The sequence below is a fragment of the Elephas maximus genome, chromosome 3 (genome assembly GCF_024166365.1).
Source record: "Elephas maximus indicus isolate mEleMax1 chromosome 3, mEleMax1 primary haplotype, whole genome shotgun sequence".
Taxonomy (NCBI): domain Eukaryota; kingdom Metazoa; phylum Chordata; class Mammalia; order Proboscidea; family Elephantidae; genus Elephas; species Elephas maximus.
The window spans coordinates 85,251,818-85,267,877 of record NC_064821.1 but is presented as its reverse complement, the minus strand read 5'-3'; the positions used below and the strand labels follow the sequence as shown (position 1 = coordinate 85,267,877).

General features: G+C 39.7%; 1 protein-coding gene across 1 annotated transcript; it reads left to right on the top strand.

Moving 5' to 3' along the window:
• Nucleotides 1-11,398: 11,398 nt before the first annotated feature.
• On the top strand, nucleotides 11,399-12,346 carry LOC126071721 (olfactory receptor 2A12-like). Its single transcript, XM_049875954.1, has one exon. The coding sequence runs from the start codon at nucleotides 11,399-11,401 to the stop codon at nucleotides 12,344-12,346; it is 948 nt and encodes a 315-aa protein (XP_049731911.1).
• The last annotated feature ends 3,714 nt before the right edge of the window (nucleotides 12,347-16,060 follow it).

Below are 16,060 nucleotides of genomic sequence, written 5' to 3'. Positions count from 1 at the left end.
GCAACATCTTTTTCATACCTTCCATTAGTTATTTTGACATGGTTTTCTTTAGTTCTTTGAACATATTTAAAATAACAGATTAAAAGTCCTTGTTTAGTAAGTCCAAAATCTGAGCTTCCTCAGGGACAGTTTCCGCTGATTTCTTTTTCCCTGTGTGTGGGCCACTGTTATGGATTCCATTGTGTTCCCCCAATATATGTATTAAAATTCTAACCTTTGTACTTGTAAATACAACCCTGTTTGGAAATAGGAAAGTTTATTTTGTAATGCTAATGAGGTCACACCACTGTAGGCTGAGTCCTGATCCTAATCATTCTGACTTATTAAAAAGAGCAGAATAGACACAGACACACACAACCAGAGAAGAGAGGAAGACAGAAAATGGAGATAGATGCATCTACAAGCCCAGGTTTGTTGGCTACTGAGAGTTTAACTAGGATACCACCCCCCCACCCTCAAACCATGCCTTGAATTCAGACTTCTAGCCTCCTGACCTGTGAGAAAATAAATTTATTTTCTTTAAAACCACTCACTTGTGTTATTATTATTTTGTTGTTATGGTAGCACTAGGTAACTAAGGCAGTTACAATTTCTTGTTTCTTTTCATGTCTTGTAGATTTTTGTTGTTGTTGATACCTTGACATTTTAAATAATGTAATGTGGCAACTCTGGAAATCAGATTCTTCTGCCTTCCAAGAGTTTGTTGTTTGTTTTGTTCCTTTTCTGAACTAATTCTGTAAAGTCTGTGTTCTTGGTTGTGTGTGGTCACTCAAGTCTTTGCTCAGTTGCATAGTGCTCAGCTAATAACTGGACAGAGATTTCCTTAAATGCCTGGAACCAATAAACCTCTCAAACTTTGCCAAGGGATGCTGTCTGCATGTTGCGGCATGCCTTCATCACTCAGCCAGCCAGTTAACAATTCTGCCTTAGCCTTCGCTTCCTGATTGTGCAGAGCTTTAAGATCAGCCCAAGATGAGAGCTTAGGGCTTCCTCAGGTCTTTCCTGAGCATGATTTCCAGGAATACTTTGGATCTTTTCAAAACCCCTATAGACATCTCATTCCCCAGCTTTTCTCAGTTTTGTTGTTGTTGGTGTTGGTGTTAGTCTATTGTTTGTCCCAACTCAGCCAGGCGTAAAGTTAATCAATTGCCCCTAATTGTTTGTGATAAAAGCCCCCTGGGGAACAGGCTTTTCACATAGCTTGAGTTCCAAGTCAGGTCAAATAAAGACAGCCTTGCAAGTGAGGTCTTCCAGGTAAATATCAGACAGGTCAAATGATGACAATTCTCTGTACAGCTATTTTAATGTTAGTAGTACTGATTCAGTGTTTACAACCACACAGTCTCCATTCAACTCCTAATTATCAAAGTTCACAATCCAGTTATTTATTCAAGATGGGATTATGAGAACTAGATTTCTTGAGTTCTCACATATAAAAAATGTTCAGTACTCATGTGTGAGAAAACAGTTTGTATAATATTCTTGGAAAAGTTTTTTTTTTTTTTTTCAATGAGAATTTTGGGTAAGGATTGTTCCAGTGTTCTCTGTCTTCAACCACTGACTGATCTTGTGAAAAAATCTTAGGCCAGCCTAGTATTTTCCATTATATGAGTTATTTCTTTGAGCCCCTAAAAGAATTTTTATTTATTATTGAAGCTTAATATGCTCATTAGGATAGACCTCTTTGTTGATCTTCTATATTAGTCTTTACTAGCATGTTGTATTGTGTCATTTTTCAATCTGTAGGGTCAAAGTTCATTTTTCTTTTTAAATTTTCTTGCATTGTGTTTTGAATATTAATTATATTACATTATTCAGTTTGGTCTTCAAAGACATAAATTAATTCCCTATGTTGGTCTTATTTTTGTTATATTGGTTCTTTCAAATCGTTCATTTCCGTTTATGTTGGAAACACTTCCCTATCTTTTGATGTATTTTTAGCAATCTTTGGCCTCCTTTGTCCTGCATTCAATATGGCCATCATTTCTATGGTCATTTTTTCCTTCCACTTCTTCCCAGAGCTAAGCTTATATTTCATTTCTTGATGTGGTCTCATTATGAGGTCTTGAATCTCTGTTATGAGCTCTTTGGTTGTTTCACTAAGCCCTTGATTTTTATGGCCATGAACTACAGCAACTAAACATGTTGTACCTCATGTGTAAATCCCTTCAGAGTAGGAGTTTTTTCTTATTCTTTTGATCTTCAGTTAGCAGACACTCTGGGCAGGCTGATAATAGACATCTGTTTAAGCCAATATTCCTTCATTCACAAATAAAACCCTTGTCTCTCAGATAGAGTGAGCCTGTCCCAAATTATATGTAAGGAAGTCAGGACATTAATCCTTGACCTTGACCTCCTAGGCACGTCTCTTCCCATCTTAAGCATACCTTGGAAAGCCAAAGCAGACCCACAGGCAAGTCAGTACCCAGGGGCTACATCTGAACTAATGTTCCTATAGTCTTGTGTTTCTCAACCTGAGCACTATTGATTATATTTCCTTGTTCGGGGTGGAGGGCCTGTCTTGTGCATTGTTGGATATTTAACAGTGTCCCTGCCCTCTACCCATTAGATGCCAGTAGCAACTCCAGGCCCTCCACCAGTTGTGACAACCAAAAAGGTCTCCAGTTTAGATTTTCTGTCTAATTCTTTCCATATACCATTTGTCCCAGTGGTATTTCTGAAATTCAAACTTGACCATGTCATTCCCCCACATTAAATGCTGCACTATCTGCACGTTTCCAAGGGTACATCCTAGATTCTTACGGTTTAAGGAGCCATGTGTTACCTAATTCTGCTTCCCTCTCCAATTCCTTTCCTTATATGACTTAGACATACAGTGTCAGATTAATTCACCAAACTATTCTCTGTTCTCCAAACATGCTGTGCACTTTGACATTACCTAATTGCTTGTGTCTACAATTTGTAGCCCTTTCCATATGGAATATTCCATTGTATCCTGAAAGATGCAATTTAAATGTCATTTCCTTGGGCAAACTTACTGCTACCTTTTCAGAGCTCCTGCTCTTAGAGCAATCTTTATTTAAAGCCCTGAAGACATGGATTTGTAAGCGCTTATTTACAAGGGCAGTTTTCCTCTTGTCTCTGCAGTCCCTCTACCCAGCACAAGACCTGACCCAGAAGAGGTGATATGGAAGTGTTTGCTAGAAAACAGAAGTAGAGGTGCCCAAGGGAACTGATGTACTCTTGAGGGAGAAATAAGTGACACAGGTGTGTTAGGCTGGGACTGCAGCTGGGACAGAGAGCTGGGCTCCTCAGAGCTCTCACTCAGAAATCTCGAGAACAATGACAAAGAGTGAGAGTATTAAGAGAACAAAAAGCAAAACAAAGACCCCAAAAACCAAACCAGCTGCAATTGAGTCAATTCTGACCCATAGTGACCCTGTAGGACAGAGTAGAACTGCCCCACAAGGTTTCCAAGGCTGTAATCTTTACAGAAGCAGATTGGCATATCTTTTTCCCACAGAGTATCTGGTGGGTTTGAACCATTGACCTTTTGGTTAGCAGCCAAACACTTAACCACTATGCCACCAAGGGGTCAAGTAGTTACGGGAACCTTCCAGCTGGACCTGAAGTTAGGGGGGACTAAAGACATAAGACCTGCAATATGCAGATGACACAACCTTGCTTGCTGGAAGTGAGGAAGACTTGAAACACTTACTGATGACGATCAAAGACTTCAGTATGAATTGTACATCAGCATTAAAAAAAAAAAAATTCCCACAACTGGACCAATAAGCAATATTATTATAAATGGAGAAAAGGTAGAAGTTGTTAAAGATTTCATTTTACTTGTATCCACAGTCAATGCCCATGGAAACAGCAATCAAGAAATCAAATGATGTATTGCAGAAATTAAATCTGCTGCAAAAGACTGTTTTAAAGTGTTCAAAATCAAAGATGTCACTTTGAGGCCTAAGGTGTGCCTGACCAACCCATGGTATTTTCAATCGTCTCATATGCATGCAAAAACTAGACAGTGAATAAGGAAGACTGAAGAAGAATTGATGCCTTTGAATTATGGTGTTGTTGAAGAACATTGAATATACCACGAATTGCCAGAAGAAGGAACAAATCTGTCTTGGAAGCAGTACAGCCAGAATGCTCCTTAGAAGAAAGAATGATGAAACTTCATCTCACATACTTTGGACATGTTATCAGGAGGGATCAGTCCCTGGAGAAGGACATCATGCTTGGTAAAGTAGGTCAGCAAAAAGGAGGGAGACCCTCAATGAGATGGATTGACACTGTGAGTGCAACAATGGGCTCAAGCATAACAATGATTGTGAGGGTGGTGCAGGACCAGGCAGCTAGGGTGGCTATGAGTCAGAACTGACTAGATGGCATTTAACATCAACAACAAAAACATAAGGGGAGAAAGTCTTCAGGTGGCGGAGACCAGAGAAGGGGTAAATGAGGAGAATAATAAATTTACAGATCATTTACTATAACCCCGGCACAGTCCTAAAAGCTTTATACTTATTAGTTCATTTTATCTTCAGAGCAACCGTGTGAGGCAGATTCTAGTATTATCATTTTTTTACTGGTAAGAAAAAGAGAGCTTTTTGGCATTTGCCCAAAGTCTCACAGCTGGTAAGTGTGTGTAAACCAGGAATCAAACCCAAGTAATCTGTCACTAACTTGGAGGAAATATGGAGCATGGAATGGCGTGGACAGGCTGAAGACTGACCTGGCTAGAGCAAGGAGGGCCCATGGGGAGCAGTCAGGACTTAAGCTGGGAGGATCAAGTGTTCTGGCTATACACAGTCTTGAGTACCAGGTGTTGCTCAGATCTTGGGGGATTCAAATCCATAGGAAGCTCATTAAGAAGTTGTTGAATTTGTCTTTCTGGGAATCAGGGCTCCCAGGAGTAGAGTTTCAAAGGACAGCTCCTCAGACTTCTGGGCCATCCTTTACCCAGATCCCAACAGCAGGTAAGGCACGGAGGGGGCAGACACTGGAGTCCTCCTATCCGAGGAATCCCTTATTTTGCCTACTTCTGGTTCTCTCCAATGTCTACAGATCCTGACAACTGTGTGTCCCTTCAGATCTATGTCTCTTGCATTTGGCCTTCAGTTTCCAATAAAGACAAGGAAAAGGAGGAAGGTGTTGTCGGGGTGCTAAGGCTATTGGTCTCTCCCATGTCCCCATCCTGATCAGGCAGGGCCCTTGGAAGTGGGTAAGAAGGTGGCAGATGGGAAGTAGGCAAGGTTGATAGGGCAGTACTAGCATATAGAAAATAGGAGGGGCCTGCAAGAAGAGTTCAGAGGAGACAGGGATTTGGGGGACCATTTTGGAATTGAGAATTGTTCTAAGGATCTCTTACTGGGGAGGGGAAGGAAGGCAGATGCCTCCTACCAAGCCACCTGTAGCCTAATGACACCCACTGTTGCAGTCACCAGGGATGGTGGGTCTGAGTATGCTTTTGGAGCCCACTCATCTACCCCCCATTCCCAATCCCTCTGCCTTTTCTTCTTTAAGTACCTTACTTCATTCTTCATATACATTCTGCATCGTATTATGAATATCTTAGCAGACACAGGTCAGAGTGAAAAAGTTCTTTTATGAAGACTGCTCCTAGCAAATGCTATAGTACTAGTGATTGGGTGGGACTAGGGGGTGTGAGTTATAAGTGTAAGGTTACTCAGTGCTTCAGCATTGGTAAGGTGATAAATTTAGATAATAAAAAGGACAAAGAACATGGGAAAGTCCTTAACTCTTCCAAGTGGAATAGACCTCAGAGATCCTCTTGTGCCATGGGCATCCCTGACATAAGGTCAGCTATTTATCCTGAACCTCTTAACATAAACGGGGAGCTCATTACCTCTTAGGAAATGTCTTTCTGTCTACGGGCAGTCCTGAGTGTAAGATCATTTTTCATGTTAATCTGTACCTTGTCTTCTTAGTAAAATTTACACCTAATTTTAAATTTGGAGTCTTATCTATCTTTCATAACATAGACCTTTGGATACTTCTGTAGACAGACCTCAGCTCCCTCCCTTCACTCCACCTGCCCCTCCCTGATTTAAATTTCTGCAGACAATATATCTCCTGTTGCTTCAGCTTATTCTTCCACCATTGAAATATATCTTTCTACATGCCACAACTTGTCCATATACACCCCTAAGACATGCCCTCACATGTAAATTCTACAATCCATATATCCTTGCATCACTGGAGAGGATAGGTGTCAATAACCTTTCCCTATTCTGCCAACAGACCTTTTAGGACAGAGTCCAAGACTTCCTCCCCTGCTTTCATAATGTAACAAATATTTATTGAATTCCTACCACATGTCAGGCACTGTGATTGACACCAGAAATATCAGTTAACAAAACAAAGTTCATGCTTTAACAATCTAGGTGGAGTGACACACAATAGTCAAATACGTGGATAATTTTTTTTAAGAAGTACAAACAGAAAAACAAAGCAGGGTAAAGAGATAGGAAAGGGTGGTTGTATTTCAGACAGGACAGTGAAGAAAGCTCTTTCTGATAAAATGACAATTTGGTAGAGGTATGAAGGAAGTGAAAGAATTTGCCCTGAAGATATCTGATGAAAGAAAGCACAGTGGATATTGTGGCAAAAGTCCTTAGGTGAAAACGTAAGTATCATTTGATGGAATAGAAAAGATTACAGTGTAGTTTTTGTGGAGTAAACAAAAGGAACAGTAATGGGAGATGATATTTAAGAGCTAGATCATGTAGGGTCTTGTAGGAAAATCAGGATTTCAGTTTTGAATAGAAGTTGGAGATGCTTGTAAATATCCAAGAGCAGATTTCAAGTAAGCAGTTGGATACATGGAGTTCAGAGAAAGGGTCTGGGCAAGATGTATACACAAGGAGAAGTATTTAAAGCCATAAAACTGACTGGTCTCAGACTGTTGTTCTTATTGGATGAGACAGTTTTATATCCTGATCTTTGTATCTTGATCTGGATTCTGTTGTTCTTTATATTAGATGATTTTCCTCACAGTCGGTATAAGAAACCAAAAAAAAAAAAAAGGAAACCCTGGTGGCGAAGTGGTAAGTTGTTATAAAAAAAAAAAAATTTTTTAAGTCGGTATAAAAAAAAAAATAGGGGATGTTAAAAAAGAAAGAAAGAAAGAAAAAAAAAAGACCCTCAGTTGTCCTACATATTTGACACGTATATAATTCTGAATTTCTGCTACATGCTGAGATTTCACAGACTGTATTCATACTAATTCTTACCTCCTTTCCATCAGCCACAGTGAAACGGAGCTATTCCTCTGATTTGAGTCTAATCATTTCTTTTGTACTCTAAATCCCACCCTCTCCTGTCCCATCAAAACTCGCCCTATGATTTAGCCTCTCTCCTTCCTGTATTTTTACTCCTCTCTATTAATTGACAATTTCCCTCACCATACAAGCAAGTCATAATTCTTATGTCTTTAAACTTTATATTTCCTCTTCACCATCTAGCAGCTGACCTATACCATCTTTCCACCTGGTCCAAAAGTCTCAATTATTCAGCCTACATTCACTTCTGTTAACCTGCAGCATGTAGACTCTGCTGAAACTATTCTCCCAAAGTCTCCTTGTTGCTAAAAGGGACAGACACTTCCTGTTATTTGTCTTATATAACATCTATGCATATTTGACCAAGAAGACCACACTCTCCTTCCAGAACTCTTCTCTCCTTGCGTCTCTGTGTCATTTATCATGATCTGTAAGTTCTTCTGCCCCTCCTTTGCCCATTGATACCGTTGTCTTCTCTATATTCTCTCCTTAAAGCTAACTCTAAAGTGTTGTGATTTTTCTGGATTCTGTTTTTGCTCACTTCTCCCTCTATAAACTTTTCCTGGGTTATCTCATCCCCTCCAATGGCTTCAGCTACTATAGAAGTGTGGATGACACACAGACTTCTATCTCAATATGTTTCAGTTCTAGACCCATCTAGCTAACAGATACTGGAAGTTCCACAGGCTCCCTGCATCCTAAACTATACTCTTCATTTGTCCTTCCTGCCTCCTTCCCCAAACTTCCCACTCTCATATTCCCCATCTCAGCAAATAGCGTCATAATCCATCCAATTACCCAAACATGGAATTTATTCCCTAACACTCCTTTCTTCTCCACTGCTCTCCAATCAGTTACCTAGATGCCTATATATCACCTCCTAAAGAATCTTGTTTAGTACCTATTTCTTTTTCTCATATCACTGCCTAGTTTTGACTCTCATCCTTTCCTGACTGAATAAACTTCAGCAGCTACCATTCTCCCCCTCAAATTTAGTCTCCACATTAGAACCAGAGTTATTCCCAAATAAAAATTTGATGCCATATCTCTTTAATGGATCCTTATCACCCTCGCTATAAAATTCACCCTCTTTAGCTGTTTTTCATGGCGTGATAGGTCCTCCAAGGTCTGTCCTTGCCTACTTCTTCAGCCTCATCATCCATCATCCCCTGGCTTATCTCGTGTTTCATGACTTCGTACATGATGCTCCCTCTATATGGCATATCCTTCTCTGCCATCCTCCAGTAGCTAACATCTACTTGTCCTTCAAAGATCAGCTTGGCTATTAGCTCCTTCAGAAAGCCTTTCTAACTCTTCAAATTGAGTTAGGGCCCCCTTCAATAAGTTGCATGGAATTCATGTTCTACCTTGATCCTAGAAATCATCTCATAGTGATGAGTAAGAGAGATATGGGTTTGAATCCTGTCTTCTTCACTTATAGTCTATGTGATCTGGGTAAACTCCCTGAATATATCTGAACCTCAGTTTTCTGCGATAATGAGATAATGATAGCACCTATATCATAGAATTGTTGTGAGAATTAAGTGTTTTCTTTCCCTTTTCTCTCTCCCTCCCTTTCTTCCTTCCTTCTCCTACCTCCCTCCCTTTCTTTCTTCTGCACATTAAAGGTGTCATTCAGTTGTCTTCTGGTTTCTACAGTTTCTGTTGAAAGGTCTGCTGTCTGTCTCATCATTGCTTATTTGAAAGTAATGTCTCATCTGTGGCTGCTTTTAAGACTGTATCTTTGATTTTTCAGCATTTTTTTTTTTAAGTATTTATTCTTCTTGAGGTTGTTGAGCATCTCCATTCTATGGGTTGATATCTTTTCTTCATTTAGGAAAGTCATTGATCATTATCTCTTAACTATTGTTCTTGCTTCTCTCTCTCTCTCTTTCCATTTGTATATCCAATTACACATATATTAAATGATTTGTCCCATTTGTCTCTTATGCTCTTTTCTGTTCATTTTAAAGAATAGTTTTTATTTCTGGGATTTAGTTTGGACGTTTTTTATTGACCTGTCTTTGAGTACACTAAACTTGTCTTTCTTGTGCCCAGTCTGTTTTTAAAACTATCAAATAAGTCTTAATTTCAAATATTGTTTTGTGTTGTGCCCTTAACTGATCTCAATTCTCTGTTGAATTTTTCCATCTTCTAAGCATTTCCCCATATTTTCCTCTAATTCCTTTAATTATAATAGTTGTATGCAAATCTAGCATCTCAGTTATTTGTGAGTTGCTTCTAATATGCTTTTTTTTTTCTTCCTCCTCTTGATTATTGGTCACATTTTCCTGCCTTTCCACATATCACAAAATGCTAATTGATGGGAATTGTGTGTAAAAGAACGATAAAATTAACGCCCCCCCTCCCCCCAAAAAAGAACATTCAGTCTTTATCTTTTAGATAGAAAAGGAATTAACCTCTACAGGAGTTAAGATGGGTCAGGGCTGGATTATAACTTGAGTCAAACTCAGTACACTCCAGTTGCAAATGACTCAAGAGGAGCCCTGTCATGAATCTGTTTCAGGTGTCTTCCTCTAATGGAAGATGATCTCTTAAGAACTGTAAGACAAGGGAATTTTACTGTGTCTTTTCTTCTCTGCCTTCTGTTCTGCCCCAACACTCCATAGCTGCCCTATGGGGGAAACAAGCCATGAATTTGGGATGCTTCTAGATTTCAATCTCTCATGTTAGCTCAGTGCAACTGTCAAAGCTCTGCTGATTTATCTTTCCGCTAGTAAAGTCCCTCTTCCTATATCGTGCCTTACCCATAGCCTATAAGGAGACTTACCAAATACTTCCAGGAAAGAACATGGCCAGTGACATCAGCTTACCTTGAAAAGGTTTTTTTTAAAAACTCTTTGTAATTTTGGTTCATTTACTCCTCTGTGTTTCCATAGCTTTCTACTATTATTAAAATTATGATATTTGCAGTTTATTCTTTTTTTCTAGTTGTTACAGCATGAGTAATGGCTTGTCACTACTTACTGAATTCATGTCCAGCATTGGGAAACCCCGTCCTTGTTTTCTAAGATTTTTCTATCTCTGAAGATATTTCACTTGCAATTCTTTTGATAAAGAAGAATGCATCTCTTAAAAATCCTTTCTCTTCTTCTAAGCATCCAGAGGTTTATCTCCACCGTCTTTTAAGATACTTTTACGCCAACTGGTGACCGTCTTGGGAAAGATAATAGTATTTATAATACCTACCATTTGTTGAGAGTTTCTATATACCAGGTCATTATTATTTTATGTGTTCTTCTTGTATTGACTTATTTAATCCTCACAATGTCTAAGAGGTGGTTTGCTTTTATTTTCCTCATTTTACAGGCATGGCACAGAGAGATTAAAGAATTTGCCCAAGATCACACAGCTGATAAAAAAAAAAAAGCAGGGATGAATTAAGAATTTAGAAAATCTGAATCTAGAATTCATCCCTTAACCACGGGGATCCAAGACAACCCATTTCTATCATGCTCTCTCTTGCTGTCATGTACCACCTACCTCTGTTCCATGGAAACACATTTTTGACTTTTCTTGAGGAGCACAATTTATTTCAGAATAATAGTTGTTTTTCTGCTACTACAGTTTTGAGACAGACATCAAATAACTGTGCCTCTAAAGTTGCAGAGTACTCATCACCCATCAAGCTCTTCAAGTGGTCCCATCGAAGCTCATTTTGGGAGGAGCTTCAAAGGTGGGAAGAGGCATCCCATTCCTTGCCGTGGGATGTGTAACTCACAGCAAATGCTGCAAATGCTATGCTCTTGAATCTCAAATTCTTTCCTTGATCTCTTTGAAATCTTTAAGAAGCTACATGAAGTACTAAGTGCAAGGCACAGCATTAGACCATCCTTTTGTAAGTCTTACATTTTGAAATGTGGAATTTGTTCCTTGGAATTTCAGAATAAACTGTGGTTAAAATAGTACAATATAAACATGCCATTTCAGATCAAATAGAAGTTTTTTTTAAAAAAATTTGGAACCCAGTTTTGTGAGTGTCCTACCATATACTATTTTACCTGACACTCTTAATACATGAACTACAGCTTTGTTAGAATCTGAAGTTTTCACCTTTATGTATGATGCCTCTGTTCGTTCTCTACAGAAAAAAAAAAAAGATGCAGGACTTCTTCTGGGGAAACCACAGCTCTCTTACTCAGTTTATTCTTCTAGGATTCTCTAGCAATACCAAGACAAATGTTATTCTCTTCAGTATCTTTCTCTTCCTCTACCTCATCACCCTTCTAGGCAATGGGCTCATTATCATCCTGATACGTATGGACTCTCACCTTCACACACCCATGTACTTTTTCCTCAGTGTCCTTTCCATTCTGGACATGGGGTATGTCACCACCACCGTGCCCCAGATGCTGGTGCATCTGGTTTGCCAGAAGAAGATCATCTCCTATATTGGATGTGTAGCTCAGATGTACATCTTCCTAATGCTGGGCATCACTGAGTCTTGGCTTTTTGCAATCATGACTTATGACAGATATGTAGCCATTTGCCATCCTCTCAGATATAAGGTCATTATGAGTGCTTTGCTATGTGGGTTAATGGTAGCCTTCTGTGGATTCTGGGGTATTAGTTGTGCCCTGATATATACAGTCTCTACTATGATTCTTCCCTATGGTGGTCCCAATGAGATAAATCACTTCTTCTGTGAAGTGCCTGCCGTCTTGAAGTTGGCCTGTGCAGATACATCTCTCAATGACAGAGTGGATTTCATCCTGGGTTTCCTCCTTCTGCTGGCCCCACTTTCCCTCATCATCATTGTCTACATCAATATCTTTGCTGCCATCTTGAGGATTCGCTCAGCCCAGGGGCAGCTCAAGGCTTTCTCCACCTGTGCCTCTCACATCACTGTGGTCACTATGTTCTCCGTACCATGCATGGTTATGTACATGAGACCTGGCTCTGCGGCCTCCCCAGAAGAGGACAAGAAGCTGGCTCTATTCTATAATGTGATCTCTGCCTTTCTGAACCCCATCATCTACAGCCTCAGGAACAAGGATGTGAAACGGGCTTTTCTCAAAGTGACAGGGTGGGGAAAAGTGCCAGAATAAAGTCACGAGAGCATGGGCAGCACCAACGAAACCTGGGACACAGCCTACATGACCTCTCCATCCAAATTTCTTCCAGTACCTAAAGGACTCTCATGAAAGATGAATGGATACCTTAAATAAGATTATGTATGAAGACATGTGGAAGGCTATGGCAGTAAGTGCCCCTCAAGCACGAAGCCATCAGACTGTGGACTCCATGAAGGCAGAGCCCATGTCTGATTTGTCTCTGTATCGCCAGTTTATAAGATCTAACAAAGTCTTGTTTTCAATTAATTCATCTGTTTAATTAATAAATGAACACGAGACTAAGTGTTTTCACGAACTCTGAACTTACAAAATAAGCTCAAATTGGTGGGCACAAGATGGCTCCCAGATTTCCTATTAGTCACCTGCCTATAGCTCAATCAGGGGTCTGACAAGGTCTGAAGAAAGAATAGTTTAAGATAATTCAATGGTGATCATAGAAAATAGAGTGCAGGGAAGTAATATATGTTCTTTTTCATCCAGTACTATTAGGAGAATATGGATCTGGGCCCTCATGTCACTGAAGAGAGGAGCTCTGTTTTAGGGAAGTGATATTTGTAAGGGGGAGTAGAATCTCCCAGTACTTGCATGAAAATCTCTCACCTGGACATTTTTCAAAATGCATTTTCAACTTTACTGAAGTATATTGACACAATGAACTATATTTAAGTTTGTACAATTTGATGATATATATATTTATCTGTGAAATCATCACCATAATCAAGATCATTATGCTCATTACCCACCTAAATTACCTTGTGACCATTTGTAATCTCTTTGTATTAGTTACTATTGCTGTGTAACAAATTACCCTAAAATTTAGTGGCTTAAAATAACAAAACTTTCTTTCTTTTTTTTTTTAAAGTTTCTGTGGGTCAAGAATCTGGACAAAACTAAGCTGTGTCCTCTGGCTTAGGGGTCCTCACAAGGCTGCAATCATGGTATTATTAGGGCTGCAGCTATCCAAAGTCTCAGCTGGGGAAGGAACTGTTTCCAAGCTCGCTTGGTTGTTGCCAGGATTTAGTACTTGGTAGGCTGTTGCACAAAGGGCCTCATTTCCTTCTTGACTATTATCTGGAGCATCCCTCATTTCCTTGCCATGTAGACCCCTGCATAGAGCAGTTTACTTCATGGCAGCTGGCTACATCAGAGTGAGGAAGCAAGTACTGGTGTGGCTAGGGAAATTGGCTGAATGAAATCAATGGGTGGGTCATCTTGTCCACCTGATCATTGCCAAATATCACCAAACGAATCCTCACTTGTATTTACACAGAATGTAATTATCTTCACATTCCATATCTGTTCCATGAGAGGTACATTCCCCTACCATCTTCTAGATCCCCCATCACTAATTTTTCAATATTTTGCTTTCCAAGTCCCTGATAAGCCTTCCAACCCATTAGTAACTGCTCATGAAATGGGGTACATCAACACTTCAGGCAATCTCTCATTCCATATAAAGTCAACAGCCAGTTATACCGTTCAAAGTTCTACCCACAGGAAGGATTTTCTTTCACCATACTCAGTGCCACCCTGAGTAGGGATAGCGTCAGCACACTGCGCAGATCCCCTGTAAACTAGACACGTGCTTTTCTCTCCGCTGTTAACTAGTTATAGGGAATTCCTCACGTGAATTGAGAAGAGGTGGTAAAATGTCAGGAACAGAAACTATGGGAGTCTTAGCCACTGCTTATGAAGTCTATGACCTAGACCTGGACTCGTATGTAATTTTCATTTTGTCATGGAATTCTTCTGTTCTTGTTCAATTCTATGGTTCAGTGGATAGGATAACATAGTTTATGAGAGAAAGTTTTATTTGCTTAGTCACATGGTGAGATACACGCAAGGTCATACTTTGGCTCTTGTGGACTTGTTTTCATTTTCTTCAGCTTGAACTTGAGCTTATGTATGAGCAATTGATGGTCTGTTCCACAGTTGGCTCCTGGCCTTATTATGACTGATGATACTGAGCTCCTCCACTGTATCTTTCCATAGATTCGATTTCCTGTGTGTTGCATCTGGTGAGGTTCACCTGTATAGTTGCTGTTTAATTGATGAAAAAGGTATTTGCAATGAAAAAGTTGTCGGTGTTGCAAAATTCTATCTTGCGATCTCCAACATCTATAACCAAGGCCATATTTTCCAACTACTGATCCTTCTTCGTTTCCAACTTTTGATAATTGCCAGTAATTATCGATGCATCTTGATCACATGTTTGATCAATTTCAGACTGCAGATGTTGGTAAAAATCTTCAATTTCCTCATCGTTTGCCTTGCTGGTTGGTGTGTAAATTTGAATTATAGTCATCTTAACTGGTATTCCTTGTAGGCATATGGATATTATGCTATCACTGATAGTGCTTTGCTTCAGGATAGATCTTGAAATGTTCTTTTTGATGATGAATGTGGCACCATTCCCTTTCAATTTGTCATTCCTGGCATAGTAGACCATATGATTTTCTGATTCGGAATGGCCAATACCAGTCCATTTCAGCTCACTAATGCCTAGGATGTTGATCTTTATGTATTTCATTTAATTTTTGATGGCTTTCAATTTTCCTTGATTCATACTTTGTACATTTCATTTTCTAATTCTAGTGGATGTTTGCAGCTGTTTCTTCTCATTTTAAGTCGTGCCTCATCAGCAAATGAAGGTTCTAAGAGCTTTACTCCATCACCATCATAAAGGTCAAGTCTACTTTGAGAAGCACCTCTTCCCCAGTGGTGTTTCAAGTGCCGTCCAACCTGAGGGGTCCATCTTCTAGCACTATATCAGACAGTGTAAGATTTTCACTGGCCAACTTTTTCAGAAGTAGACAACCAGGTCCGTCTTCCCAATCTGTCTTAGTCTGGAAGCTCCACTGAAATCTATCCACTGTGCTATAATGCTGGAAGCTATGCCACCGGTATTTCAAATACCTGCAAGCCACCACAGTACAACAAACTGACAGATGAGCTGTGGGATGACATCAAGGGTATCGTACATGAAGAAAGCAAAAGGTCATTAAAAAGACAGGAAAGAAAAGACTAAAATAGATATGAGAAGAGACTCTGAAACTTGCTCTTAAAAGTAAAGTAGCTAAGGTGAATGGAAGAAAAGATGAAGTAAAAGAGCTGGACAGATTTCAAAGGGTGGCTTGAGAAGACAAGGTATTATAATGAAACATGCAAAAGCCTAGAGTTAGAAAACCAAAAGTGAAGAATACACTTGGCATTTCTCAAGATGAAAGAACTGAAGAAAAAATTTGAGCCCCAAGTTGCAGTGTTGAAGGACTCTATGGGGAAAATCCCCCACAAGACTGTCGGTTTGCCATACTGTGGGGGCTCACATGTTGCTGTGATGCTGGAAGCTATGCCACTGGTATTCAAATACCAGCAGGGTCAGCCACGGCAGACAGGTTTCAGCTGAGCTTCCAGATTAGGACAGAGTAGGAAAAAGGACTGGCAGTGTACTTCTGAAAAGAATTAGCCAGTGAAAACCTTATGAATAGCAGTGGAACATTGTCTGATGTAGTCCCAGAAGATGAGCCCCTCAGGTTGGAAGGCACTGAAAACACGATTGAGGAAGCAAAGTAGAGTCAACTTAATGATGTGGATGGAGTCAAGCTTTTGGGACCTTCATTTGGTGATGTGGCATGACTCAAAATAAGAAGAAATAGCTGAAAACATCCATTAATAATCAGAACTTGG

Excerpts from the sequence above, each read along its gene's own strand:
- LOC126071721 (XM_049875954.1), top strand. The coding sequence starts at position 11,399 with ATGCAGGACTTCTTCTGGGGAAACCACAGCTCTCTTACTCAGTTTATT.